Source organism: Agaricus bisporus (genome assembly GCF_000300575.1).
Source record: "Agaricus bisporus var. bisporus H97 unplaced genomic scaffold AGABI2scaffold_1, whole genome shotgun sequence".
In the NCBI taxonomy this organism is placed as follows: Eukaryota; Fungi; Basidiomycota; class Agaricomycetes; order Agaricales; family Agaricaceae; genus Agaricus; species Agaricus bisporus.
In genome coordinates this window covers 1,329,691-1,355,802 of record NW_006267344.1, presented here as the reverse complement: position 1 = coordinate 1,355,802, position 26,112 = coordinate 1,329,691, and the positions used below count along the sequence as shown (strand labels likewise).

Sequence of the window (26,112 nt, the reverse complement as noted above, 5' to 3'; positions counted from 1 at the left end):
CTTGCTGGTGCCTGCCGGCCATCCCGCTCTAGTTCCGTTGCCAGCCACGACGAAACCTCCCTCGCCCTCGTGCAATCAGCCTCGTCTATTCCTATCAATACAGCATCTATCGTTTCCAACATGGCCCAAGAAATTAAGCATACATAAAATCGTGAATTTCGTATGAAACAAACTGTCCCCTTTCCTCCCCTCACCTAGGGGCACGCCTCCCACGCGATGATGATGATCGTTGGCGCATCAAGCTGTCTTTTGATTTGACGTCGAGCGTGCACTCCAGCGCATGATATCTCTTCAAGTCTGCTGCTTCCGACTCAGCCACGTCCGCAGAGTCCCTTGGTAACCATATGATCGGGCAGGGTGCTATAAGTTCGGGAGCGTAAAGAATTCCCGCCATGTCATCCGCATGGTCGGAGAAAGGTAGCGGTGGTAAATGAGGTGGTAAATGAGGTGGAGTATCAGGATGCGTCCGAGCAGCCCTTTCCGTGGCTATTAAGTCATCTAGTGTTTCTGTAGCTGTTTAGATTAAAGACACCGTTCGGAAAATGGACGTAAAACCGGTGACGACTAGTCAACGAAAAGCAGTAAGACAGGGAGCAAAGAGGAAACTTACGTAGCGGCACGGGTCCACGATACGTTGGCGCAGAAGGCTTAACAGCCAAGGTTAGACTCATCATGTCCAGGACCGATGCCATGGATCCCCGAGTGAAATGCCCTCGCGTATCGTTTTCACTCGTCATTTCCTCTCGGCTATCCTCCAGATGACGTTCAGCAGCGCGGGCAAAGTGGTCCAGTGAATCCCTCGTAATAGCTCGCAGTGAACCCCGGCCCGGGAGTCTTAACTTCAAGGTAGCATATATTTCGACGAAGATCATAACAGCCACACCAGTTCCAATCGAAATCCCTCCTTCAATCCAGATTCTACGACTTAAAAAGATTGAACCCAAGAGGATAGGTTGAAAAGAGCATAAGGTTGCAAAGCGCTTCAGGAGCCACAATTGCAGAAGGCCACCTGTTTGTGAGTGCATCCGTGCGTATACGTAACCGATCAGATATCGATGCGCTGTGAGGTAAGAACCGGAATTAGCCACCCCATACCTTGATATTTGCAATCAATCTTGATACTCACCGACAAGGTTCAATAGCAATAGCAAAACGACAGCAGGAGTAATGATCGGAAATATAAGAGAGAACGTAGAGGCAAACATGAGGGCGAGTATACAAGAACTCAAAGCAAAGGTCGGATCATATGTTCGTGGATATACAGCTGCAAGAGAAAGGTATTGAAACTCTGATCGCATCTTCTAGCTGAAACACTCACCTCGAAAACGCTGACGCGGAGTGACGGCTAGCTGTTCAGCTCTGAGCACATTCCATAAACGGATGGGTTGAAGCAGAAGGAGGCCGGGAACAATGACTGCAAAAAGAATGACGATCGCGAGGATCAGGACGGTTATATAGATCGATCCACTGGCGATTGAACGCGCATGACGAGAACCGTCGACGAATGCTTGTAACGCGAACAATAAACCACCTGCTGCGGTAAGGAACATCGTGGCTGTGATCACCAGAAAGTAAAAGATTGTCTTGAAAATGAAAAGCTGGCTGCTCGACCTCGAGATCGATCCATGGATATTGGCAACGACTGAGAGTGGAGGTCAGATGCCGAAATTAGTGAAGAATTGTAGATTAAGCTCACGGTGGATGAGATAGACAGCAAGAACAATGAACAAAGTCGCTGCGACCGCAGGCAGGAGTACGGTTGCAATACCACTCGCAAGCGTACCGGTTGATAGTAATGGCTCCAAAAAGGGCAAGGATCGCACTACATCCGGAGCTGGTGAAACTGCAAGCCCTGCGGCGGCGGTTACTATAACAACGAGTTAGTATGTTATTGGTTTAGTTATCTTGAATGAAACTTACAACCAACGGCCAACAAAACCGCAACAATACAAACAATGGTCCAAAAAACCATCCTGTCTAACAGGGTCCGTTCATTTTGTAAAACATCCCAGCGAATGTCTTCTTTGGCTCTCCCTTCGATTACCTCCACACCCGGAAGATGCCTCAAGCCGCGACCGACAATCAACCATCCTCGAATATTTTTTCCCTCGGCGATGTCATCGTAGCTTTGTTTTTGCGCGTCTAAAATTTGAGAATTGATGGACTTGAGCTGGGACCTCCAATGAGTAATATCTTCATAGACGTGACCAAGATCCTCAAAATTCAGCCCATCAAGCGGTCGAACGAATGGCTGGGACTGTTGAAGACGCAGATGAGGCGGAGGGACAGGCGGAAGCTCCTGATCTCTTCGGCGAAGGGGAAAGGTCTCACGCCTGGAGGATGAGACAGCTTCCGCCTCCGGTACCGGTGGCCTTCGTCTAAATTTAGATGGTCCGGCGCTAGGCGGCAACCCGTTAAAGTCACTGTTAAAATCTTTTCCTGGGCCATTTTCTTTCTCCAAATCAACCCAATCTTCCTCGTGACTGAACCCGTTATACATAGTTTCGCTTTCGATTGGGCCCCCTGCTTCAGACCACCATTCTCCCCCAGGCGAAGTTGCGGTATTCTCACCAAGGACTCTGATAGTCTCGCTATTTGATCGGATTGCCGACCTTTTCACGCCGTGCTCATCAATATATTCGGGTCCTGGGTGTTCTGAAATGCCTTCACCATTGAACGGCTCAGCACCCCAGTTCGGACCATACAGTCGGGGGTCGGGAATCCAACTGGTTCGCGACCCTGCTTCCTGATCACCGCTGGGACCTAGTTGCCCATGCCTATCCACAGAAATACGGTTGCCGAGTGTCAATCGTCCATATGTAGCCGAGTTTCTGTTTATCTCCAAGAAACGGCTACCGACAATTCGCGAACTGATCGATTCTGTGAAGCTGGGCGTGTTGGACCCTCTCAATCGACCTCCGCTGAGACCATTCACGCCTCGTAGTCTGTAGAAGGATGAGTGTGCTACAAATGATGTGGGGGCGAGGGATGTTGTGCCATATGCACGGTTGATTGCACGTCTTTTCTTTGTACGAGGGGGAGCACCCTGTCCAAGCGGGAGAGGCCGGCTAATATACGGGCGACTTGGATCTAGGGGCGGTGGAGGATGTGGTTCAAAATCAAGAACAGACGGATCAGGAGTTGTGACTTGGAACGAGTTGATGTAGTGGGCCTCGGCAATCTCAAGGTTTTCTAAAATTTCGTCCCGTTGGTCAATAAGCAATGCGATATGCTGGGTATCACTGAATAAAATTTAGACATTTATCTGATTAATATCTGTGAGAACACGTACGATATTGAGAAAAGGCACTGGATATCAACTTCGTTATCCTTCTCCGAGCCATACAAGGGTGCCTCCTCTTCTCTTCTTTTAGGTTTCCGACGGGTATGTTTCCCATCATTGCGTCTTGAGCGCCTGGCCTCTCGTTCATCTTCATCCATGCCGGATGTAAGTCCAATATTTTTTATGAAGCTCTTGAAACGCTTTTCTCCCCACGCCTGAAAACCAGGTGCACTTTTGGAACTAAGCCAGCCCAGATCTTTACCCTCACATTTGATCTGCAACCACCGTTTACGATAGTCAAGAATGATGTTGAACTGCTGTAAGATCGCCCATAGTGCGGGGAGAAGGGCGAGGACCAAAGTGATAGCGGTGAGAATGATGATTCGAAGCCTGGTATTAGCAGGATCGTTTGGGTCGCCAATCAACGCTCGGCGTGACAGACTGTCAAGGGTCGTGGTTTGAATGTGTTTTTCGTCAAAAAGTCGTAAAAGTCGGACGAGACTAAGGTCTTGCAGAGATGAGTAGTCGCCGCCGAAAGTCGTATGTGTAGGAAGTTGAGTGTGACATGGTGTGTTCACGAGGTACATTGGAAGTGCACCACCGAGAGCGAGAATGGACCAGCCTATGGCAATGAAGAGAGCAAGCAACAGTGTCCGTTGGGAGAGTTGTTCATCCGAGGGAAAGAGTTGAGCATCCCTGCTAGCTGAACGGCCAGCATCGTGAACATCTTGGGAGACATCGGGGACGATGGGTACTGGAGGATTTAGGAAGGCGAAGAAGCCCGACCCCAGTGGTTTTGGCCGCGATCTGTTGGAAAGTGAGGATAAATAAAAATGAATGATAGATGGTGTGCTCACTCTGGCGGAACAAACCATTCCCGTGGACCATAGACCTGTCGAAAGCGGGGGCGGAGGGCGGCGAATATGAGCTATATGTTGGGTGTAATCGATGAGCTGAGGAGGCGACAGATAACAACCACTTGCCCAAATGGATAGGCCAATTGCGCCGGACAGTACTAGGGCAGCGATCACACCTGCTGAAGCCGCGTCGAGGCCGTTGCCCGGACAGACAGTGTGAAAATTTTGGTCGAGTAAGCTTCCATTACCGTTGGAGACAGTCCCTGTGGGTGCGGCCGGCGCGAGGATTGTAGCAGAGTGGGTGGCAAGAAACTGGGTGGAAGGGCTGGGCGGGATCATGGCACGAGGCAACAACTCCAACCAGGGACTGCCGTATATGGAAGGACTAATTAGGAACTGGCCCACGTGTCGCAGTTTCGTGTCGAGAAACGGCCATGGCCAAACACGCCGCGACGTCGCTGCAGAACGCACAGACACGCGCCCTCCTCGCCCTCCTCAACCTCAACAACACCCAGGACACCCACCCGTCTCCACTCGCCCAGTCTGCAGCCCCCGTCTGGAAGATCCTCGTCTTGGACCAGCAGACAAAAGATGTCCTCGCGACTGTCCTCAGAGTCCAGGACCTCCGCGATGTCGGTGTAACTCTTCACGTGTACGCCCCGCTCGCCCTCGCCTTCCTCCTTTTGATTCACGTTTCCCAGTCAACTGCTCTCCCCTAGGCCCGCTTTACCAGACGTTCCCGCCGTCTATTTTGTCTCTCCCACTCTCCCCAACATCCGCCGGATCGCACAGGACCTACAGAAGGGCCTTTACGAGTCTTTTCATCTCAATTTTGTGGAACCTTTGCCCCGATCCCTCCTCGAAGAGCTTGCTGCCTCCGTAGCTCAAGACGGCACTGGCGATCTCGTTGCGCAGGTGAAGTGCAAACCCCTCGCAAAAGTGATTTCAACTCACCTTTCCTTTGTAGATCGTCGACCAGTACCTGTCTTTCCTCTCTCCGTCGCCTTCTCTCTTCTCTCTCCTTCCTCCACCCCCGGCTGTTGCCCCAGAAACCACAGCGCCTATAGAACGTTCGTCTTATGCTATCCTCAACTCTCCATCCTCGACAGAGCAGCAGATTGAAGAAGAAATTGAAAGGGTCGCGCATGGCCTCTTTAGTGCAGTGGCAACTCTTGGCATGTCCTCATCGATATGGTCTTTAGTCATGCATCTTTTAACCTTTCATTGCAGGTCATGTTCCTTTTATCCGAGCTCCCCGGGGCAATGCTGCCGAAATGGTGGCCAAGAAACTTGAACTCAAGCTTCGCGATGCCATCATCACTGCATCCCGCTCCACCAACCCTTCCAACGCTCTTTTCGCACCAGACTCAACCGGCTTGTCGACTCTCCAGCGCCCACGTATGCATGCTCTTCCTTTTTCCTTGTGCTTATCGCTCACCGTCATCTATAGTTTTATTAATTCTCGACCGCAATATTGACCTGACCTCCGTCGTCTCTCATGGTTGGACATATCAGGCCCTACTCTCCGATTGCTTTTCTATGAAGCTTAACCGAATCGTTGTTCCCAAAGACCAAAAGAATCAAAGATACGACCTCGACTCGAAAGACTTCTTTTGGGGTCGAAACTATGCCAACCCATTTCCTCACGTGGCAGAAGACATCGACGTCGAGCTCAACAAGTATAAGCAAGATGCTGCTGAAATCACGAGGAATACGGGTGTTAGCGATGTAGACGATATTTCAAAACTGTGAGTGTTTGTCTACTGACATATATGCTATCTCGTTTCTCATCTGCTTAATGGCAAGGGACCTTTCAGCCAATGCTGCTCACTTGAAAACCGCCATCACGCAGTTACCAGAGCTAACAGCAAGGAAGGTTACACTTGACGCCCATGTCCATATTGCCACCGCTCTTCTCGAACAGATCAAAAAGCGTGGACTGGATGAACTCTTCAGCACGGAAGAAGCTATCTCAAAGCAGGTACTGAAAAACAAAATTCTATTTCGAACGTTTCTTTCTCACTTTGCCTCTTTCCATAGACCACAGCGTCCATTCTCGAACTTTTACGAACAAACCGCCCGGATGGTAATTTCACACCAGAGGATAAACTCCGTCTCGTCATTGTTTTCTACCTTTCCACCCCCGACCATGCGATCAGCAAAGACGACCTGCTCGAACTTGAAAAGGAGCTGAAAGCTGCCGGAGCGGATATCGCTGCATTTGAATATGTCCGTCGTACGAGAGAGATTTCGCGCATGGTTTCAGGGAACCTCGGTGCTAATACCGGTTCGACGACTCCAAATTCTGGTGTAACTAGTCAAGGAGGGGAACTATTCAAAGGGTTTAGCGCTTTCGTTGGAAACAAGGTGTGTATATTGACATACCCTATCTCTTTGGACACTTGAAAAAAACGCGACATTCTAGTTTACAGATCGTCTCAAAGATGGAGCATTCGAGAATCTCATATCAGGCGTCAAGAATTTTTTGCCCGCTAACAAATTGCTTCCCGTCACCCGTCTTACAGAAGCCCTGATGGACTCCTCATCCGCTTCCAATCAGTCTCTGCAAGAAACAGATGATTATATCTTCCTTGATCCGCGTGCGCCACGAAATGCGAATGTGGGCTTGCCCGGTGCCGCAGGAGGTAGTGGTGCAAGACCAAAGCGTATGACTTTTGCAGAAGGGATGGTGTTCATTGTTGGGGGTGCAGGTTACGTCGAATTTGGAAACCTTGAAGAGTGGGCTAAAAAGAGTAATCGAAAGATTATATATGGTGGGACCGAGATTGTCGATCCCGGAGGCTTCATTCAGACCCTCCAGCAGCTAGGAGCACCAGGGCCATAAATCAGTCTGAGTGGTATTTAAATGGAAACCTTGGCCACTTTCCACCATCTCCCTAGAGCCACGTATTTCCATGCCCGTAACCGTTGTACTTGCGTGTTGAGATTATCGCTATTATATACGCTACTGTAATTGGAGATAACTTGGAGACATCATTTTCGATTATTACGCCCACCAAGTATTTGCACTAGTCGAATGCTATCCAACGAGTTAGGGTTCAAAAGTAATGCGATAGAAGAAGACGAGACGCGTACAAGATATTGAGCATATCCAGCTCAAGGCCAATAGATTCATTGAGGGCATCGAGTTTGAACAACCCCGTTTCCGACATGCGAGCATGTTGCAGAATCTTTTGTGTACTAAAACAGAGTCAGTCAGTTCAACGCTAACAGAAAAGATTGTCACATACTCGTAGAGGACAAATCCACCGAATACCGCTAATCCACCGTATAGAGAAATAGACTCGCTGATGGCAAGACCACGGATACCCATGGGTAAGACCATAGGCGCGAGAGAACTCAAAGCGACGACAGTCACGCCAGCAAGCAAAGGTCCTCCAAGATGAAGATACTTGTCATTCCTATGACACAAGGGTCAAAGTCAAATCCTCACAAAGAAAGTGTAGGTGGCCTACGTTGCTGTGGCGCCGATGTATGATATTGATCCGACGACTCCGACAGTGTAAAGGGCCGCGCGTGAGAGGATGGCTGGACTAAAGAAAAACAGAGGACTCAGGACGGCCGCTTGACAAGCATTGAAACCCTAAGATTTGATCAGCAATCGACGCAAGTACCATAGCGATCGTCCACGCACCAGCCACAAGAGATGTTTCTGAATAGGCCTTTCAGGAGGTGTATACATTGCACCTGCCATTGTAGCAATACTACCAACGAGACTAAATCCAAGGACCATCCCTAGAAAGAGACTATAAGGATAAAGAAGATCGTGGGGCGCTCAATAACAATACTTACAAGGGTTAGATGACATCACCCGGAATGCAAAACCTGACTTGAACATTTGTCTAGCAGCAAGCGCGGTAAATGCTAGCCCAGCAGCAGTGTATTTGAAGCTTTCATTGAGGTAGGCACGCTCTGTATCACTCAGAGGAGCGCGCGTATCACGGTTCAATGTACCTTCCAAGATGACTACCGCGGCTGCAACTCCTCCCTATTTCGCTATTAATAGGGGGAATTCCATTGCAAAAGATTACTGACCGCTGTGGCGGCCATTCGCTGCCATGAGATTCCCGCAGCTCCTTGACGAACGCCTTCCCCTCCTGACTGAAAGAACCGTGCTCCCTGCTTGAGAGACCATCCATTTGTGGGATTTTTCTTGAGTTCGTTCAAGATAGATGATGGTTTTCTCAGGCTGCTGAACGATCGAGTAGAAATCCGGCCTGAAACCACTGCCGGACGGATATTAACAGACACAATCGTTGGCCGAACAGCAGACCGAGCCGCTGGTACGACCGGCCGTAGCAAAGATAGTCCCAATTGGAACATGTAGGCAGTATGAAGTCGAGATGATTACTGTCGCAGTTGAATGTCTGCGTCTTGGTTGTCCGTATTTATATCCGGCCGTATTGTTTCTCAATCAACGCGGCACGAACGACGTCATCACAGAAGTTGCCGAAGGCCGAGTCCCGGAATTGACCGCGTGGTTACTAAAAACGTTCAAACAATGCAATAGAGATAAGTACTGCTACACAAAACATTACGGACTATGATACCCCATATAGTACGATACATTGATAATATGTCATGGCACGGATTGGATCGCACCAACTACGCCCTGATCAGTGTCTTGAAGAACAGGTATTTTGGACGCGTCAACAATTGCTACCTGTCGACACTCTAGCGAGACTGCGAGCCGATTTAAACCTAACGCCGCCACCATTTGCCACGCAATTTCAAATACGCCAGGTTTTTCGAGTCCCGCAAACCATGTCCATTTCTTTTCCCATGTCTTTTTAGTCTAAGTCAGCACAGAATCGCGGCAGCATCACGCCACATACCTTGGTTGAATAAATGAATAGATAGCCATCGCCACCGCCAGTGGCAAGCCATTTTCCATCAGGGCTGAAAATGAGGGTATAAACGGGTCGCTTATGGTCGGCGAGAACCTTTATACATTTTCCAGTCATCGCATCCCACACGCGCACTGTGCAATCGAACGAGGAAGTAGCAACGATCTCATTCGTCCCAGTGTCAGTTACGGGCAACCATCCGATTGAATTTACGGAATGAGTGTGCCCTGTAAGAACAATCGTTTCCTCTGAAGTCGCAAGGCCCGGGATAGTTTCTTCAGAGTCATTGTCAATCTTATCGACTCTCCAAACGCGCGTCGTGGTATCGTCTGAACATGATGCCAGCCGCGTTCGGGATGGATTATATTTCAACTGGTTAATTTCATCCTCGTGTCCGCTGTATACATTTTTCAGCTCAGACAACCATAAACAGCCAATCAACGAACCTGAACTTCTTTATAGGTTCTGGATTATCGGTTTTCATCACGTATATGTTGCCATCAGCACCAGCGGTTGCAAATGTCGTCGCGTCCATCCATTCCACGTCTAGGCAACAGTCTATAGAACAACGTGAGGGATCCTGTCCAAAACCACTTAGATGGCCCATACCCTGATGGCATCGGAACTGTCTCAACAGTCGTTTTTCTTTTACATCCCAGAGACAAGTGGTCTCATCCAAGCTGGCAGACAATAATAGTCGCCCATCTTGAGAAAACCGCACGGAGAAAATGGGCCCCTACACCTTGCATTAGCCTCAAGCAATAGTAATCCATGTAAACTATGACCGCACCCGGTGTTGATGGTTTGTAAAGTAGGGATTGCCCTCAGATGTGAATATTCGAAGAATGGAATCATAAGACCCGACAGCCAATAGAGTGCCTTGCGAGTTCCAATTTAGTGCAGTCAGATCTCCTTGTACGTCCTTCACATAATTGTCTACTGTTATTGGACTTCCATTCCAAGTCGCGAATTGGTCTCTGGATGCTGGAGGAGAAGGAAGATTCCATAAATTAACTACAGCGTCTTTGGATCTACTGATACGTAAGAAGCTGAAAAATCTTTTGATTTAGCAAGTTGAGCATACCCGGTGGCGAGCAAAGTATGCTTTGTTGGATTGAATGAACAGACAAAGACTTCCTTGCGGTGGCCAGAAAGTATCATGATGGCCTGGGGGTTGGTGGTTTCATCTATGGGCCCTTGACTAATACGAGACCGGGGACGCTTTAGAGAATCGACTCCGTTTTCTTGAGATGCGCTTGAAATCTGTGTCACAGCAGGCACTTTGACGTATGAACCCTGAGCCGAGGCAGTCTGCCTAGTATTAGTCTGCCTTGAGGAGTCTAAGTCCATGTCATCAAATTCGCGTTTAGCCCGCTTTTCAACGGGACCATCAACCTGATTGGGTGAGCCTTTTCGTTTAGTGGTGGTATCACCTGAAGCTGAAGTACCATTTGCCTGGGGAGTGTTTATGCTGTAGAAGCTATCACTTGATATCCTGCGAATTTGAGAATTTCGAGAGATAGATGCGTCCTCGTTGGAAGGGTGTGTGGTTGTCCTGAGGGAGGAGGCAAATCGAGAAGTAGCAGGTGGTTTGAGTAGGACTGTAGGGGAAGGCTTGTCTGTGCAGACATGACGCTCCAATAGAGAAAATCTATTTTTGCAATTCGTAGTCATAGAATCGCCGCGCCAGTGCGATTCGACTTCAATATAGAGTAGAGCCTTGCTTAACAAATCAATGAGTTCGCCGCGAGGTATGTGCTTGCTAAACCATGGAGAATTTTTCAGGGAGCCCTCCGAGAATAATGCGAAGGCGGAATGGTTGAAGCCTGAGAAGAAAAATTGAATAAACCTTAGATGATCTGAAGCAGGCGTAGTGAATTGACTACAAACCGGAATCCTTGAAGTAAGAGTATATGAGACAGTTGATTTCGTCTGCTGTTATCCGAAATGGCGGCGCAGCCATATGGGTGCTGTAGCGCGTATTTGGAAAATGGAATAAGAGGATATGGAGGCTACTTGTCGAAACGGACTTGTCGTTTCTGGCGGACGTTGTGTGGCCGTATTTGGTATGTTCCGTTTCTGGCGATGACATGATCTCACGATCACTCTCCTATCAGTATGTAGTAGTAAGCGGTTGTCTATTACTTCTGGTTCCTTCGTTCTTTCCTATGAATCCAGACGAACATCAAACAGACCCCTCCGACGTCGATGATGCAAACTCCGTGTCGAGGGTCGACGTCCAGGACATCCTGAGTGGTATGCTTTCTAGCTTCTCTTATTGACCACCACCCAATCGCTTCAAAGACCTGTTTTCAATGCAAGCGGACGGTGCATCCGGAGGCCCAGCAACCTTCAATCTCAGTGGTCTAAGTTTACGCAACCTCACTCGACTTCTCAGGGCCGCTTCTGGTGACAGTGGTTCTCATTTGTATCGCGTAGAAGATGAAGATCAAGACGACAGTGACGACCAAGAAAGTGGCCTTTATGAGGATGAAGATGATTGGGACTACGAGAATCGCAACATGGGGCATCCGCCGTGGTATGAAGAAGTAAAAGAGCCCATCAAAGAAGGTGTCGAACTTCTATATAGCGGGGATTTTGGAAGAATCGGCCACAAGAGTCGGGGCAAACGAAACACTGCAAACCTCGCTAGGCATGTATTAGCTCAGACTTCCAAGGCAATACCAGTGGCTTGTCGAGAAGACCTCTCATGTGTATGTGTTTGACGCCATTGTCTTACTATTCGATGGTCAAACTCTGCTGGTAGGACATGGTTCCGAACTCAAATGGTACAACCGTCGCAGAGTGTGCTGCTAACGTTTATACTGGACAATTCTCTGCCGGTTAGTGTTTCGTATCTACTGATACTGGGATCCTTCTTATATGTCGATTCAGATTCTTCCTTCTATTACACCTGTGCTCAAGGTCAACAAATCCAGCAATCATCACATACCACTCTCTCATTGCTCATTTAGATTTCCGCCTGCATATCTTTGATACAAGCGCTCCTCCTCAGCCTATTTTTCCTCACCGGCGTTTTATGGGCTATGGGGACGACAGCATGAGAACGACTATGAAAGTTACGAGGACCATTCAAGGAAGAGCTGGTCGGTGGACAATAACAGATGCCAACCTTTCTCCGGACAATGAAAGGTTTGTACCAATTTTACTCTAACAGGCACCACTAATCTCTCTTAGAATGATATATTCCTCAATCGTAAGTGCCTCGCTCCACTTGGGATATCTATCTCACGTAGCCGCCAGACCCCCACTGTCTATATGACGAGTACTCGGGAAGATTCACCACAACAAGTTGCCATTCCATTTTCCGACTCTCCCAGAAGTCGAAGTCGTCACAGTTTTGATGACATTATGGGTGAAAGTTTTGGGATCTACAGCTGTCGATTCTCTGCAGATGGGAATGAAGTAGTAGCAGGAGGAAATGGCAAAATATTCGGTTTGTGTCCACATGAGAAATCAATTTCACTGCCTCATCTTGTCTTTCGAAAGTCTATGACCTCTTAGCTAACGAACGTACGGTCAAAATTTCGGCTCACAGCGATGATGTGAATAGTTGCTGTTGGGCCGACACATCGTCCGGAAATGTGCTCGTCAGTGCTTCTGATGACACATTTCTCAAAGTCTGGTAAGCTTCAAATGTGCAATTACTTTTCTTATGGATATCTAATGTATATATATGTGTGATGGATCAAGGGATAGACGGTCGTTAGGAGCTTCGCAAAAACCCTCGGGTGTATTAGTCGGACATACTGAGGGTATTACATATGTCTCGGCCAAAGGGGATGGTCGATATGTGATATCCAATGGCAAAGATCAAGCTTTGCGTTTGTGGGATTTGCGTAAAATGCGTTCGAGCCAAGAATTTGAGTCCGTCAAAGATAAACACTACGGCATTCGTGGATTTGACTACAGGTGCGATACCACATTTCCATCATAGTTCGAAGTGGTCAGCTTTCATTCAGGTATTCGCGCTACACCAAGCCGCGGACAAAGGCCCACCCCAAGGATTGCAGTGTGATGACATACAGTGGCCATACTGTCTACCGTACTCTTATACGATGCCACTTCAGTCCTGCGTCAACCACGGGTTCTCAGTATATATACTCTGGTTCGGCTGATGGTCAGATTCATGTAAGGTGTCACCACTACTATTGTTATCGAGAATTAACAGTTACTATTATGTCCCAGATCTGGTCCCTTGACGGCCGCATAGTTCAAGTGCTTGACCGGTCGAGGACAATGCCAATCACATTTGACCCCTCAGCTCCCGACGCCGAGCCCCTTCGTGGAGGCCGTCCGCACGTCTGCGTTCGTGACGTTAGCTGGCACTCACAAGTAATGTATTTGATTAAGGCTATTTGTTAAATGCGCTGATATCGTAATAGGAACCGGTGTTGATCAGCGCGGCTTGGTCAAGTGCTGAAACCGGCAGTCATATTGCGAGACATGAATGGAAGGGTCTATCTAAAACGACGGGTAGTCTTGAAGACTGGGTTCAAAAACGGCGGGAAGAAGGATCAGAAATACAGGGTCAACGACGCAGATCAGCAAGGCTAGCCCAGCGCAGAGCTGCCTCACAGAACATGCCTGGGGCTTTCAATGTGTCTGATGCTGAAGATGCGTGATCCCAATGCTGTTTATACGCTTTTCAGAATCGATCAGTGCTTCACAATGCTTTAATCGATTTTTCTTCTTACACGAGTCGCTGACATTATGGGTAATAGTATGAAGCGGATGTGATGAAACGTATATTGTAGTGTACATATGATTACCGATAGGAATAAAATGAACCCACTCAAGTCATTTATTCATAGGACAACGAGAAAACGGCGTTGGAGACATCGCTGCCTCATGGTGTTGACGCTTCTAGAATCAGCCCGCTAGCATGAGCGAAAAATCCGAAGTTTGACATGTGTAATATGCTTTCCCAGAAGGGCTTAACCGGTAACCCTTTGGTCCTTCACAGCATTGTTTTGATGCTCTCATGCTCAGTTTAGTCACCTTGAGCATCGCACCCCAACGGCTTGTGGCAGGCATCAATCCCGCACCATCTCCAATTCGGTGTTTTATATTTGCGTGGCTCCCGAAGGCGAAAGGAAGCCGAAACACTGTTTCACTGACCCATCTGGCATTCGAAGTCTGTGTTGCGGCAGAACGAAAATTTCTCGCTGTACCATGCGCCTCAGGCTATTGTGAATGGCCACGTTTCCGGCCCCTGTGTTGCCATTTGGGCATTTCCGCGCACGCAAGGAACGTGTTTTCGTGATGTAACCCGAAAGCATATCAGCGAGAAGACGACGTGACAGACGGTACGACTGGACTCGGCCTTCTTGGAGCGTGTATGTCTTATCAATGCAGGCAAGCTCTGCACTTGTGGCGTCACTTCGGAAGCGCTATTCACTCAGATTTGATAAGCACTGATCCATGATTAGGACAACGCAGGTCTGGCCACGTCTCTCGTCATCGCCGATTGCCAATGTCTCGCTGCCTGCCATCCGCAGCCGGAATATCGTATGCTGTTCCTGATCAGTCCGACTCTGGCAATTTATTCTTCGCCCCAATTATATCAAATGTCTCCTGTGAGTTGCCACACGGAGATGGCCTCCCGAAACATAAGCGCTTCGCAACTGTATTTAAACCCGTTGGCCTGCCTTGAGTGCTGTTCCTCCTTCCGCTTCACCTCAAAATTTTCTGGTACGTGTTTCCTCCCATCCAAACACATTTCTCCCTTCATAAATTTCCAGATTTGTCCACTTTTGGACGATTTATTCTGTATACGACATCACCCACCGAGATCTCCTTAAATCTTCATGCCCCACGCGTACGAAGTCAAACCTGCTGAAAAGCATAGCCTCCTGAACAACGATAAGGAATGTCATAGGCGAAAAGTCCCGAGGCTTGCGCTGTCAATGGACGTAAAGACACTTCAGTCAAGTCAACTCTCTAATAACACGTCCTGGACTCCTTCGTCCGCCCACATGTCCCGATTTCCTTCGCAACCGAGGGTTGAAAATTTATATCTATCTCCGCACGGCCAGGAAGATGGGATGAGCGAACTAGAACCATATATTCCGCAGGAAGTGGAGCTCATGAATTACAAATACGGCGAAAGACATTTGGCCTTCCATTCTGATCATGACTACCCTGCTTTTGTTCCCCTCGCATATCACTGCCCTAACGTGGCTACCATGCCAGTAGAGCCATCCTCAAGGGAACAGCCCCCTCGACGACTTCTTTCGAATGCGCATGATCACAGTCGAAACAGCAAGCCACGTTATTCTCGCTTACGACCTGCCTCTTTCTATCCGTCACCACCACAGTCAAGAGCATCCTCTCTGAGACCGGTTAATATCTCGCCTTCTCCCACGCAACCATCTCCATCTTTACCTCTTCATCAACCTCGTCCGTTTAAACGAATCCCCATCATCTCGCTTTCACGATTGGCTTTGGCGTGTGAGGATTTAACAGCACCTCCGATCGTTTCGCACAAGAGCCGGAACGAAATTGCATCGAGTGACCTTTACCTTTCGGACTTTGCGCCATCACGACATCTAGATCGTCTTCGGACTCGTGAGAGGCGAACACCGGCGGAATCGCGAGATGATGATCGGCTTAGACGCGTCGTACAGTGTTCCTGCGGTTGTATGGAGTCTTATGCTGTCGGGTTCTCGCCTCTTATACACAGATAGTGCGTGTTAATCGAGTTTGTTTTGTACAGAATTATTGTATAACTATACAAGGTTCGTTGAAATGTGATTGATAAGCTGAAAAGTAAGACGCCAAAAAAACCGCAGCCTAAATGTAGATGCTCCCGTCCCAAGTAACCAGAGTAGTGTCAGTTCTCGAGATTGCGTTGTAACGATGTCTCCACTTTTTCGCCGGCAAGAGGATTAGTCTGCATGTCGAGAGGAGCGTAGCCAGGGAAGTGAATGAAGGTGTCCTGCGCATGGTAGAGGGAAGTGTCGTGCATGCCGGGGTAATATTCGTTCGAGAAATCATATAGGTTGTTGTATTGGTCCAGAGCCCAGGAGCTTTCCATTGGAGTCATTAAATCATCGTCTGGCGAGTCTCCGATGGTGGACAAAGATTCACTATCAAGGAGTTGGCCAATTCGACCAGAATCTGATACCCAGTATGTGTCGTTGATTCCGTCAGGTGCAGTGCTTGTTGATTCCAAGGGCGGGGTCAAGGTCGCCGGAGAAGATATTGCATGCATCGGAGGTGAGGCTGAAACGCTTAACTGAATGTTTCGATTCATAGAAGTTCTCCGTTTAGGCATGATCTGCTTCTTGCGTTTGGGAGGCCGGGTATTAGGATACGTTGCAGCCCGTTTGGGCGCTCGTGCTTCTTGACAATAGCGGGGCGTTTCCGGAGACGAATGTCTGCTGGAGCTCTGAAGGTTTTCCGTAAGTGAATAAGGCGGAGTGAGCTACATAACTTTAGGAATAAGTCGACTCTAGATGAAGTGAGTAAATGCGCTTACCGGGGCTGATGGCGCAGGCTTTTCCGCCTTGATAGCTTTCACTCGTTTCAAATTCGTATGCTTGTCCTCCTTGGCTACACGGAGGCCTGAAAGAAATCTATGCCTTGCGTCAAATACAGAGTAGGATCCAATTCACCTCTAGAATGGAAATAGTCATATATATGCCGCCGGTCCACACAATAACGTTCCTGGAAATCCTTTCGAGTCGCAAAAGTCGGCATTTTTGCACCCGGGAAGATAAGAGCCTCCATTTCCGCAACTAGATCAGGACCAAGACGCAATGCCAGACGTTGTGGATTTACGCGACGAGTTTTGGGTCGCTCGTCGTCACTGAAAGGGAATGACGGGGGGACACTACCCAGCGAATCAGTCAGAGATGTTTGTCGTCGCTTTTGATGTTCAGTGAAGGCATCGACATCGGGCTCGCTCTCTGTAGAATCCATAGAGAGAAAGCACAAAGTAAAGGGTAGAACGATGTCGCATTATCTTTTCTGAAGAGCGGTATTTATCGCACGTATGATGTCAAGACAAAAACACACGCAAACTCCGCGGACGCGCCTAAAGACAGTCACGTGGAGCATGATACCAGTGTGATGCCAGTTGTCACCTTACGGTGGTCCAACCTGTATTCAACAACCCATAGATCGACCATTTCTTGATACAAGCCACACCTACACTTTTGCATGGTACTACCACTCTAGTCTTTTCAAGTGCCACCCATCCTATTCCTAGCTACCAGACCCAAGGCGCAGATAACTGCAAGAAATTCCGTAAGAGAGCGAACGCAACAGGGGTGCTCCACTATATTCTCTGCTGCGATCCCACCGCCGGCCTCGCACCCATGATTCTCTGGTGTTGCTGTTTCATCCTCATTCATATCCTCGTTTCATCTTCGGGAGTGACACTAAAAATACAAACTGGCGGCAAAGACAACTTTTGGCACCATCAGACGAAACATAACGCGTTTTGACTATCTCAACTTACTGTCACGTTTGATTTTAAGTTGTGCTTCTTCCATTTTCTTGAAAAGACGAGCGTCTCCAATGACACGAGCGGCATCCCTCACTTCACGGCAAGTTTCGTCCAACCGAGTAATGCAACGCACTATTGTCCCTTCGGGCACATCAGTTAACGCAGTTATTTGCTCGAAAGGCTGTATAAAATAGCTGAGCAACTCATATCAGATTTTCGGAGATGACCGCCTCACCATGCCCTGAGCCCATTCATAAACGACCTCAGTAAGGCCGAACTTAAGCTCCGAACGAAACTCTTCTGATGCGACTTTGTTTCGGTCTTGAACTCGACTAACGCTGTCACTGATAGCTAATATAGCGTCTCTGCCTTCTTGAAGTCTAGGAGGAATTGATGGCTCCACCTCGGTCTTTTCTTGAAACACGAAACACGATAACAAGGCGACAACCTCTTCCGGTTCGTAGTTTGCCAGTGTGTTCTCCAATATTAGTTCAGTCAGCACGAGTTCATTCGCTGAGTTGATCTGAACCACGATCGCATTTAACACGAAGATGGAGTGAATGAAATTAAATACCCACCTCGCAAGCCACCCGTCCTTTGAGAAGCACAGTGGAATTCTCATCAATGAACTTGAGGTCTTTTAAAACTTCGATGCGTTGCTCATAGTCCGGAATCAACTCCAAATTCTGATCAGAGATGGCCAATTTGAGATGAGCAATATTGGCGCGCAGGATTTTCTCTCCATGAATTATGGCATACTGAGCAGGGTCAGCCTCATTTTTGAAGGATAAGTCTTGCACTTACATGAGAAGAAAAGTCGGGACAACGAAGGCAAGCTCTGGCAATATTCCGTTCTCGGACTAGATCTCTTTGTCGCTGAGTCTCCTGAAAATCGAGTGCACGTATCTTGCTCCAATCTACTTCTGGTATAGGCTCATTATTTGCCAACCAATCCTGCAAAACTGTCGATAAAGCAGTGATGCCTTCATTCATTTTAGAGATTTGGTGGCGTTGGACAATACTATCAACATCGACCTAGTAGACCATTAGTTGTAGAAAGAGGAGCTGTTCGAGGATTAGACTTGCCTTGACGACACGGTTGGACACGAGGCTGATGCTTGAAGTTGGAACGATGTGTAGTTGGTACACACCATCGTTAACAACCAGTGATTCGGCTTCTAGTGGCCACATAGGCATGACTGCCTGAGGATCAAGATCTAACGCATGAATTTATCAGCAGAGGCGTAGAATATCGTGCCAAATAAACAAGTAGTCACCACGATCACCGCTTTTGACATTGGGATGCACAAGTGCCAAGACAAAGTACGTTTTGTTTTGGTCTATACGCCCCGAATCCAAAGTCTGTAGTGGTGCCGCTTTGAGGAGGATGCCGATGTTGCCCGGATGAAAATGCTAGTTGCATGCGGTCAATGTGGACCCCAACGGCGAAAAGAACGGTCAGCTTACGTTGTCACGAAGTATGACCACTCTGCCAGAAGACAACAGCTTGGAGCCTTGTGGATGACGAACAGCCATATTGATCAATTTTTGGTTCAAATTGACCGCTTCATGAATATCGTCATAATATGCTCCGATGTCGGGAATGCACTGCTCGCACGCCAACCTCTGCAGTGTTGACAGCTTCTTCTCGCTCTAGGAATTGCGTCAGGCGAACGCAAAGAATGTAACCGTGAGGGAGGCTCAATCGCTAACCTCGATGACTTTCTTCTGATTCATGGGTAATAACCGTTGTGAACTGTTTTCGGAGAAACTCCGCTTGATCATTTCTTCCACCCGTAGGGCCTCGACTCGTAACAGATTCAGGATCATGTTATAGGTCAGTCGGAATTGAGACATCAATTTTCCCGGTGTACCCAATAACATAGTGTGGAGAGTGTTTTGCTGACGTAGACCGTTGAATATGATTCCTAGATAGCTCGCATACACGCACCTCAGGTAGAGAATCGCCGACGAGGATAATCACTGTTCCAGTTGTATCTAGGCCGCGTCGCCCGGCTCTTCCTGCCATCTGAGTGTATTCACCAGGTAGGATATCCCGGAAATTGCGACCGTCATGCTTCCGTATATTTGAGAAAACTACACATTTTGCAGGCATATTTACTCCCTAGGTTGAAACCATCAATGATCACATCATGAGTGAGGGAAAACATACTCACCATGGCAAATGTTTCCGTAGCGAAGAGTACCTTGACTAACCCTCGTGCAAATAAGATTTCCACAACCTCTTTCATGATTGGTAAAAGGCCGCCATGGTGAATGCCAATGCCACGACTTAGAAGATCTCGCATGCGAGCAATTTGCGGCAATTTCTTATCGGAACCTTCCCAATAGCTATCAGTCACCATTAAATACAAACATGGTCAGTCGTACCTTTCAGTCGAGATAGTGCTTTCTCTATAGCAACGTGAACCTCACTTTTCTCCACTGACGTACACAAATCGGCATTCATTAGCGTTCTGGCATTTTCTTCACATCGCTTCTTCGAGAACGTGAAAATAACGACCGGAAGAAGATTCTCTTTCTTCAAATGCCCCAGAAGATGAACGTAGACATTTTTATCCGCGTGTATAGTGCGCGCAGGGCCTCCCCCTCGGCCTCCTCTGCCTCGAGTAGCCAATGTAGACCCTCGGGAGTTGGCACCACCACCCCGAGCCGACGCACCACGGCCTCTCGTGGCCTGTACAGGCGCTAAACCAGCGGCTTCGCGTTCCTTGTCCTGTTTACGCCGAAGAGCATCTCGGGCATCGGAATAGCTGCGATCGCAAATGTCAAAAATATGGCTTTGCTGAGATACGCAATCAATCACCCATTAGAAAGGAACGTCCTCTTTGCGTCAACGATCTTAAACTTGTCTCGTCCGGCATATAAATAGTGTTCCAACGGTACAGGTCGTTGAAGTGTGGAAATCACGTAGATGTCTTTTTTCTTCGTACGACTAGCATGAATAATCAGCAAGTTAGAATGTGTCAATCAACTGTGTGTGTTACCCGACCCAGTCAGCGAATTCTTTTGTGTTTGGCACAGTGGCGGACAAGAGGATGATATTAACGTGGTCTGGGAGCATGATGATAACCTCCTCCCAGACTACACCCCGCTGGAAAATAATTTTTGGTGAAGATGTCAAAGTAGCATGAACGAACATCTAAGTACCTCGGCGTCATTAACATAATGGACTTCATCAAAGATGACAAACTCGACGTCGCGAATCAAGTCTGCACCTTTGTAAAGCATACTTCTCAAAATCTCTGTTGTCATAACCAAGCAAGTTGCCTCTGGGTTGATCTGAACATCACCTGTAAGGATTCCCACCGAAGACGAAGAGAATGATTGTTTGAAGTCCCTGAATTTCTGATTTGACAGCGCTTTAATGGGTGAAGTATAGATGGCTCTAGGGTGCGATCAATGAGAGTGCAAGGCAATTGATGACTGAACGAACCGGGTCATATGCTTCTCTGCAAGACCTATGGCGTACTCTGCAACGACAGTCTTTCCTGCCGAAGTGTGCGCCGCGACAAAAACAGAATCCCCGAGTTCGAGGTGGTAGACAGCCTGTTTTTGGAAAGTGTCTAGTTCAAAAGGATACTGTTCCGAAGCTGAGATTTGCTCTCGATGAAGGCAGATAGACGAAGACGCACCTCACGCGCCATTGCAGGAACGAGCTCGTGAAAGTTTGAAAGCGGTTGATTAACATTAATTACATGAGCCCAATCTCGTTTTTGGATGTCAGCTTTTCGAGTTCTTCGTTGAGGGGTTTTGACCAGCTTGAGGTGCGCCGTCTATGAGAAAACGCATCAGCATACACGCGTTGTTAGAGATGAAATTGGGTTATAACTGACCGATGTTGGTAGTAACGTGTCAATCTCATTTTGTTCTTCCATTGAAACGTCTACACCGTCGTCCAGGGCTACACCGTCAAGCTGGAAATGGAGTCAGAAACCCGTCGCAAGTGTTGTCGGAGGGTCATACAGTGTTTTCAGATTCCTTTTCTTCATTAGTATGTTCGGTGAAATCAAGGTCCAAAATGTCATCCTCTTCATCTCCGGGCAAACGGAGACCTCTACTGAGACCAGGAGCAACCTTCCGGAGCTGTTTGGTGCCCGTCGTCGATTCTCCGGGAATGATAATATCATCTAATCCACCAGGCAAGAAGGGAACGTATCCAGACTTTCCGCGAACAAAATTCTGAGTAGGAGCTGGAGCACGGTTGAGTGAGGTTGAAGTGAGCCCCGTCGTGGTTCGTTTATTTGGAGTCTATAGAAGTTTACTTATAATACGTAAATGATTACTGACTGGTTCCTCGCTTACCTCGCGATGCCCTACGACCCGTCCGTCCAGTCCCGCGCGTATGAATGAGATAGATGTAGGAGTAGGGGCAGTGTCCAGACTCAATAGGCTGGGCGCGGAAATTTCGCGTTCCCATGTACTGGATGCGATAGGATCAGGCTCAGTATGGATATCTATGGACGCTACCTTACACTTGATAAGTAGAAAGTAGCTGCTTCGGAAACTCAGTCGGGGGGAGGAGAAGTTTTGATTCTATATCCTGATTGATTCGCTCTTGTGATGGTGGACCAGCTAAGCCAAGATCATTCAGGAAAGTGGCTGCATTTTCTTTTCGTGGATTCACAGCATGCAAGATGAGATTGGCTTGTTCTGCACTGTTCATTGGACGTATGTTATCGGGTGCAGCCAAAAGATCAGGGGCGTTTGCACAGCCACCCTGCCTTCATGCCAAATATGGCAGGCGACAACCCTTCTTTGATCATCATCTGGCTCTGGGAACTCATCATTCCTTCTCATCCTCTTATCTCAATTTATTTGTCTAGCGAGCATTTATCGTATTGTTGGAGGCCTGATGGCATCTAACAGCACATTTTTCTGCTGCGCGACTCGGGCACTTTCCTGCCTGTCAACGTTGCTTCCGCTCGAAATAAACCCTTGACACCTTCATCTAATCACCCAAACGACTGACGAGCAAGGGGTGCTATCCAAGTCTTCGTCCCTGCACGGACCACTCCGCAAGGGTAGGCTAAATAGCAACGTCACACTTTGACACGTGGAGAATCAAAGAGTATTATGGTTTTTCTGATTTCAGGAGATTGTAATTATGCGAGAAGGAATGTGGAGGTGGGGCTCCGTAGGCAGGCAAGGTCGCTCATTTCAAACCTATTTCAGAGAGTTTCGTTTCCCCGACCCTTCAACATTGGGCGGGTTTACATGCGATGGAAACTTTATCGCCGGTAATTATAATTTAGCATGCCAACTATACAGGCATCTGACAGATTTGGTAGCCGTGGCGCCGGGTGCCATGGCGGTGATGACAAGCTCGAACACAACACTGCTCAACGGCAAAGGGTTCTCCCCATAACAGGACGACGTAGTCTGTAGCCTACCTCAATGGACTATGTATAAGCAACGTTTTCTCGTGTGTATTGAGTACATCTAAAATACACCTTACATAGAAATAAAAACTAGAACAAGTGATGTACAGAATCATCTACTGCGACACATGCGACGAAACAAAGCACCCTATACAACCTACTACCTTATGATTAGGAGGTAGCGAGTGTTCACTTACAACTAGGAGTTCGGTAAGATACCTGATCCTGGTCTACTAACGTTTTTTCAGGGCAGCAAATCTCTTGGAAAGGGCATCAAAATCGTCCTCCTCCTCAACTTTCTTGTATACTGGTAAAGCGTCGGCTGCTTCCTCATTTGCCACATTCGATGGCTCATCTGGTTGCCGTTCCTCCCCGCCTTCCTTTGATTCTTTGACCTGTGGAGAAACGTTAGCCAAGATATTGGAGGTAGGCGAAAATAAAAACCTTGTCAGATCCTGATCCCGCGTCTTGTGCCACGTCTAAGCCCCAAGGGATTCCGTAACCTTTGGCGAGTTCACGGAGGTACGCATCTACCAATTCCATAGAGGGAGCATCAACGACGAGTTTACGCAACACCTGCAATGCAAATATTGGTTAAGGTACTTGGAACGGGTAAAAGAGCTTGCATACACGATCGGTAATGCAATTGTTGCGATTTTCCATCACGCCGATAGAAAACTCGCGGCCATACTTGTGCATAAGAATGTCCCTGAGGACCTGAAGCTCTGCAAGCAACAGTAAGATGAATGAAGCGTTTACGAGAATATGATGAATACCTTTGAGCTCTGTTCGTGGGGCTGCGTAGATGATGCTGCTAACACCTTCGTGGATAGCTAGGCAGGGCGAGTGAATCCCTGGTGCGAATAGGCCACTAATTCACGCCTTACCTGGATCCGGTGCCCGGTTACTGCGTGCAAAAGTTAGTGAGTGGAGATGAAAGACTAAAGGCCATTGTACTTCTGGTCAAGGAGTCCGAATCTTGCTAGCAACAGTTCACAATACAGCTCCAGGAGCTCTAGTAGCTCTACATGGATATCTTCATTAATCACTGACACCGGTCAGGCAAAGGAGTGAGCGGATGTGCGACTGTGATGGCTCACGACTTTCGACCTTGATTCGAGCGGTCTCGATCTTCCCTCGTTCCAGAAGGGTGGCGATGTCTCGACGGGATGCCTTGGCCTGGGCCTCCTTCTTCTGCTGAAGTGTTCTCAGTCGCTGTACGGACAGCCTGGAGAAAGGTGGGCACGTTGGAAAGCATGAACCATTATGGCCTACCGGAGCTGGACCTGGGGGAGAGTCAGCGAGGTCGCAGGGCGGCGGGGGACGAACCTTGGCCTTGGGGGCGTTCCAGGGAATCATGAGAGTAGGGTGTGACAGAGATCAGTGACGCACAGCTTCGCCTAACACCATCTTTTTTTTTTTTTTTTTTTTTTTTTGGTGGAGCCTTTCTTGAGACCTTTGACAGCTGACGACCAGCCTCTACTATGCCCGCATAGTATGGGTCAGCTTCTCGGGTCGGCTAGAGATCGTTTTGGGTAACGGATGTACGAGATTTCCACCCCTGGGAAAATGCTTTAAGCACTTCCCGTAGGGATATTTGCGTGTGGGACTCCATTTCTAAAGAAAAGTCTACCCACTAAAAACCCAGGTATATTTTCTGGCGGGTTGTTGAAATTATATTCGTTTTCTAGGATACCTTCCCATGTATCTGAGGCTGTTTTCTTATCGAGAGCTTTTTTACTGAAACGTTTCGTGTCTGTTAGTATTATATCCATGCGAATTTTGTGATTCATTTTAAGTTCCAGTTGTTTCAGTGCTCTCCTCATTGCGGGCTCTTGGTGGCTGGGGGTGTCACCATTGATTACTTTTTCGCATCTCAGTTTCCATATTAGGTGTGCGCACTCTGTGATTAGGATATGGTAGAGTCGCGTTTTACCTTCGTCCGGTTTGTTGTTTCGGTTTTTTATAATCACCGAGTTTATGCCCATTATCTCACCTATTTTTGGGGCTTGCCACGTTCCCCCTTTTGCCGTCCAGATTTTCCCTGCGGCTTCCCATATTGCTTTGCGTTCTGGTGTTGAGCATTCAGTCAGAATATGTTCCATTGAGTCTTCTACTTGGCATTCTCGGCAGGTCTCTCTGCTTGAGAGCTCTTCGTCCGTACAGTGGGCCCATTTTTTCCCCAGGTAGTATGTCGCTTTGATTATTTTGTATATGAACTCTCTATGTTTCTTGTTTATTCTTTTAGCTTTCTTCAGTGCTGTCCAGATTTTTCCAGCAGGGGTCGTTTGTTTGTACTTTCTTTTTAGCTCTAACGTTATTTTCGCAATGTTTAGTTTCGATGTTTTCGATTCTTTTGGTTTTTCGTTCTCTCGTATGAGGCTGTGTATTTCGGCTTGCGAGAGGCCTGCTAGTCGCGCACCAATTGGGCTGTACGCCTCGGGGGTTAGAGGGTCTTCGAGTGTTTCTTCGTGATTACTTGAGGCTATTGCCATCTCGGCTAGCTCTTTCGCTTCTGCTATGTATCCTTGCTCGACGCCTTTGTCTACCCATGAGAATACGGTCCGGCCTTTCCTGTTCCTGAGCCTGGTTATGATTTTCTTTATTAGTATCTTGTTCGGGGCGCCTAGCCATCCTTTGTCTTCCCAGGATTTAAATTTTTCTGTCAGGGCTTCGAAGATTTGTTTTGAGGACGTATGGATGTTTATATTTTCGTAGTTATTGGTGTATTCAAGTGTTCTTTTTAGTGTTAGGAGGGTGATCGACGTGGTGTCTGGGGTTTTACTGGACTTGAGGGCCGTGTTTCTTTCCTTTTTACTTAGGTATAGGACGCCGCATGCTCCTATTAGAGTCCCGTTTGTCGTTCTTTTTGTCCGAGCTGCTAGGTATATGGAGGTGTCAAATATGTTGGGCTCCTCGATTTCCATGTCATCGTCCGGTTCGTATATGCTGGCGCATTGGTCTTCGGGGCGGGGGAGGATTCTGAAAGCTTCGGATAGGTTTGCTGGTGGTTCTCTGTCTTTCCAGGTGATCGATTTGTCGTTATCTGTTCTCGGGTTCTGGTTCATGATTTGTTCTTGGTGCAATCGGGGGTCCCAGGCGGTATCGAGCTTATCTAGTAGGTTTCGGCTAGCTTCAGCGCAGATGTTCGGGTATGTGCAGTTTAGTTCGATCCTGTCAAATTCACAGTCTGGGCAGTCGCAGTCGGTTCTGTTCAGGTGGTGTC

At 48.0% G+C, this 26,112-nt stretch overlaps 9 protein-coding genes across 9 annotated transcripts in view; 4 read left to right on the top strand and 5 right to left on the bottom strand.

The window, feature by feature from the left end:
• Positions 1 to 190: 190 nt before the first annotated feature.
• Positions 191 to 4,479, bottom strand: AGABI2DRAFT_147596 (hypothetical protein; the record flags this gene model as incomplete). Its single annotated transcript, XM_006454181.1, has 9 exons — positions 191 to 513; positions 611 to 1,060; positions 1,127 to 1,264; positions 1,319 to 1,642; positions 1,697 to 1,867; positions 1,921 to 3,242; positions 3,293 to 4,090; positions 4,141 to 4,211; positions 4,300 to 4,479. 9 exons carry the CDS (start codon positions 4,477 to 4,479, stop codon positions 191 to 193), a joined length of 3,777 nt encoding a protein of 1,258 aa, XP_006454244.1.
• Positions 4,480 to 4,565: 86 nt separating this feature from the next.
• On the top strand, positions 4,566 to 7,021 carry AGABI2DRAFT_182222 (hypothetical protein). Its single transcript, XM_006454180.1, has 8 exons — positions 4,566 to 4,792; positions 4,842 to 5,055; positions 5,108 to 5,315; positions 5,371 to 5,538; positions 5,591 to 5,888; positions 5,947 to 6,121; positions 6,181 to 6,507; positions 6,566 to 7,021. The coding sequence occupies exons 1-8, from the start codon at positions 4,575 to 4,577 to the stop codon at positions 6,983 to 6,985; spliced, it is 2,028 nt and encodes a 675-aa protein (XP_006454243.1). The 5' UTR covers positions 4,566 to 4,574; the 3' UTR covers positions 6,986 to 7,021.
• Positions 7,022 to 7,134: 113 nt separating this feature from the next.
• On the bottom strand, positions 7,135 to 8,484 carry AGABI2DRAFT_60800 (hypothetical protein; the record flags this gene model as incomplete). The annotated part of the gene is made up of 7 exons (XM_006454179.1): positions 7,135 to 7,180; positions 7,237 to 7,341; positions 7,392 to 7,562; positions 7,617 to 7,744; positions 7,796 to 7,896; positions 7,954 to 8,149; positions 8,197 to 8,484. The coding sequence occupies 7 exons, from the start codon at positions 8,482 to 8,484 to the stop codon at positions 7,135 to 7,137; spliced, it is 1,035 nt and encodes a 344-aa protein (XP_006454242.1).
• A 256-nt stretch (positions 8,485 to 8,740) lies between these two features.
• Positions 8,741 to 10,169, bottom strand: AGABI2DRAFT_147593 (hypothetical protein; the record flags this gene model as incomplete). Its single annotated transcript, XM_006454178.1, has 5 exons — positions 8,741 to 8,947; positions 8,997 to 9,405; positions 9,455 to 9,566; positions 9,888 to 10,039; positions 10,093 to 10,169. The coding sequence occupies 5 exons, from the start codon at positions 10,167 to 10,169 to the stop codon at positions 8,741 to 8,743; spliced, it is 957 nt and encodes a 318-aa protein (XP_006454241.1).
• Positions 10,170 to 11,323: 1,154 nt separating this feature from the next.
• On the top strand, positions 11,324 to 12,966 carry AGABI2DRAFT_62131 (hypothetical protein; the record flags this gene model as incomplete). Its single annotated transcript, XM_006454177.1, has 7 exons — positions 11,324 to 11,722; positions 11,776 to 11,851; positions 11,904 to 11,933; positions 11,984 to 12,161; positions 12,353 to 12,465; positions 12,519 to 12,654; positions 12,723 to 12,966. 7 exons carry the CDS (start codon positions 11,324 to 11,326, stop codon positions 12,964 to 12,966), a joined length of 1,176 nt encoding a protein of 391 aa, XP_006454240.1.
• A 302-nt stretch (positions 12,967 to 13,268) lies between these two features.
• On the top strand, positions 13,269 to 13,654 carry AGABI2DRAFT_147592 (hypothetical protein; the record flags this gene model as incomplete). Its single annotated transcript, XM_006454176.1, has 2 exons — positions 13,269 to 13,364; positions 13,415 to 13,654. The coding sequence occupies 2 exons, from the start codon at positions 13,269 to 13,271 to the stop codon at positions 13,652 to 13,654; spliced, it is 336 nt and encodes a 111-aa protein (XP_006454239.1).
• A 1,185-nt stretch (positions 13,655 to 14,839) lies between these two features.
• Positions 14,840 to 15,728, top strand: AGABI2DRAFT_113995 (hypothetical protein; the record flags this gene model as incomplete). The annotated part of the gene is made up of 2 exons (XM_006454175.1): positions 14,840 to 15,599; positions 15,646 to 15,728. 2 exons carry the CDS (start codon positions 14,840 to 14,842, stop codon positions 15,726 to 15,728), a joined length of 843 nt encoding a protein of 280 aa, XP_006454238.1.
• Positions 15,729 to 17,124: 1,396 nt separating this feature from the next.
• AGABI2DRAFT_182217 (hypothetical protein) lies at positions 17,125 to 22,171 on the bottom strand (the record flags this gene model as incomplete). Its single annotated transcript, XM_006454174.1, has 21 exons — positions 17,125 to 17,445; positions 17,497 to 17,665; positions 17,720 to 18,007; positions 18,063 to 18,242; positions 18,289 to 18,519; positions 18,571 to 18,701; positions 18,762 to 18,897; positions 18,952 to 19,137; positions 19,198 to 19,386; positions 19,436 to 19,609; positions 19,662 to 19,825; positions 19,876 to 20,258; positions 20,312 to 20,440; positions 20,493 to 20,599; positions 20,656 to 20,893; positions 20,942 to 21,087; positions 21,141 to 21,281; positions 21,342 to 21,422; positions 21,472 to 21,756; positions 21,811 to 21,928; positions 21,981 to 22,171. The coding sequence occupies 21 exons, from the start codon at positions 22,169 to 22,171 to the stop codon at positions 17,417 to 17,419; spliced, it is 3,696 nt and encodes a 1,231-aa protein (XP_006454237.1). The 3' UTR covers positions 17,125 to 17,416.
• A 744-nt stretch (positions 22,172 to 22,915) lies between these two features.
• Positions 22,916 to 26,112, bottom strand: part of AGABI2DRAFT_189517 (hypothetical protein) — a 5,828-nt gene continuing 2,631 nt past the window's right edge. The window contains exons 4-9 of the mRNA XM_006454173.1: positions 23,844 to 23,934; positions 23,774 to 23,793; positions 23,663 to 23,719; positions 23,517 to 23,611; positions 23,331 to 23,462; positions 22,916 to 23,281 (exon numbers count right to left, since the gene is read on the bottom strand). Of these exons, the coding sequence (XP_006454236.1) occupies positions 23,120 to 23,281; positions 23,331 to 23,462; positions 23,517 to 23,611; positions 23,663 to 23,719; positions 23,774 to 23,793; positions 23,844 to 23,934 (557 nt within the window). The 3' untranslated portion in view covers positions 22,916 to 23,119. The remainder of the gene's footprint in view (positions 23,282 to 23,330; positions 23,463 to 23,516; positions 23,612 to 23,662; positions 23,720 to 23,773; positions 23,794 to 23,843; positions 23,935 to 26,112) is intronic.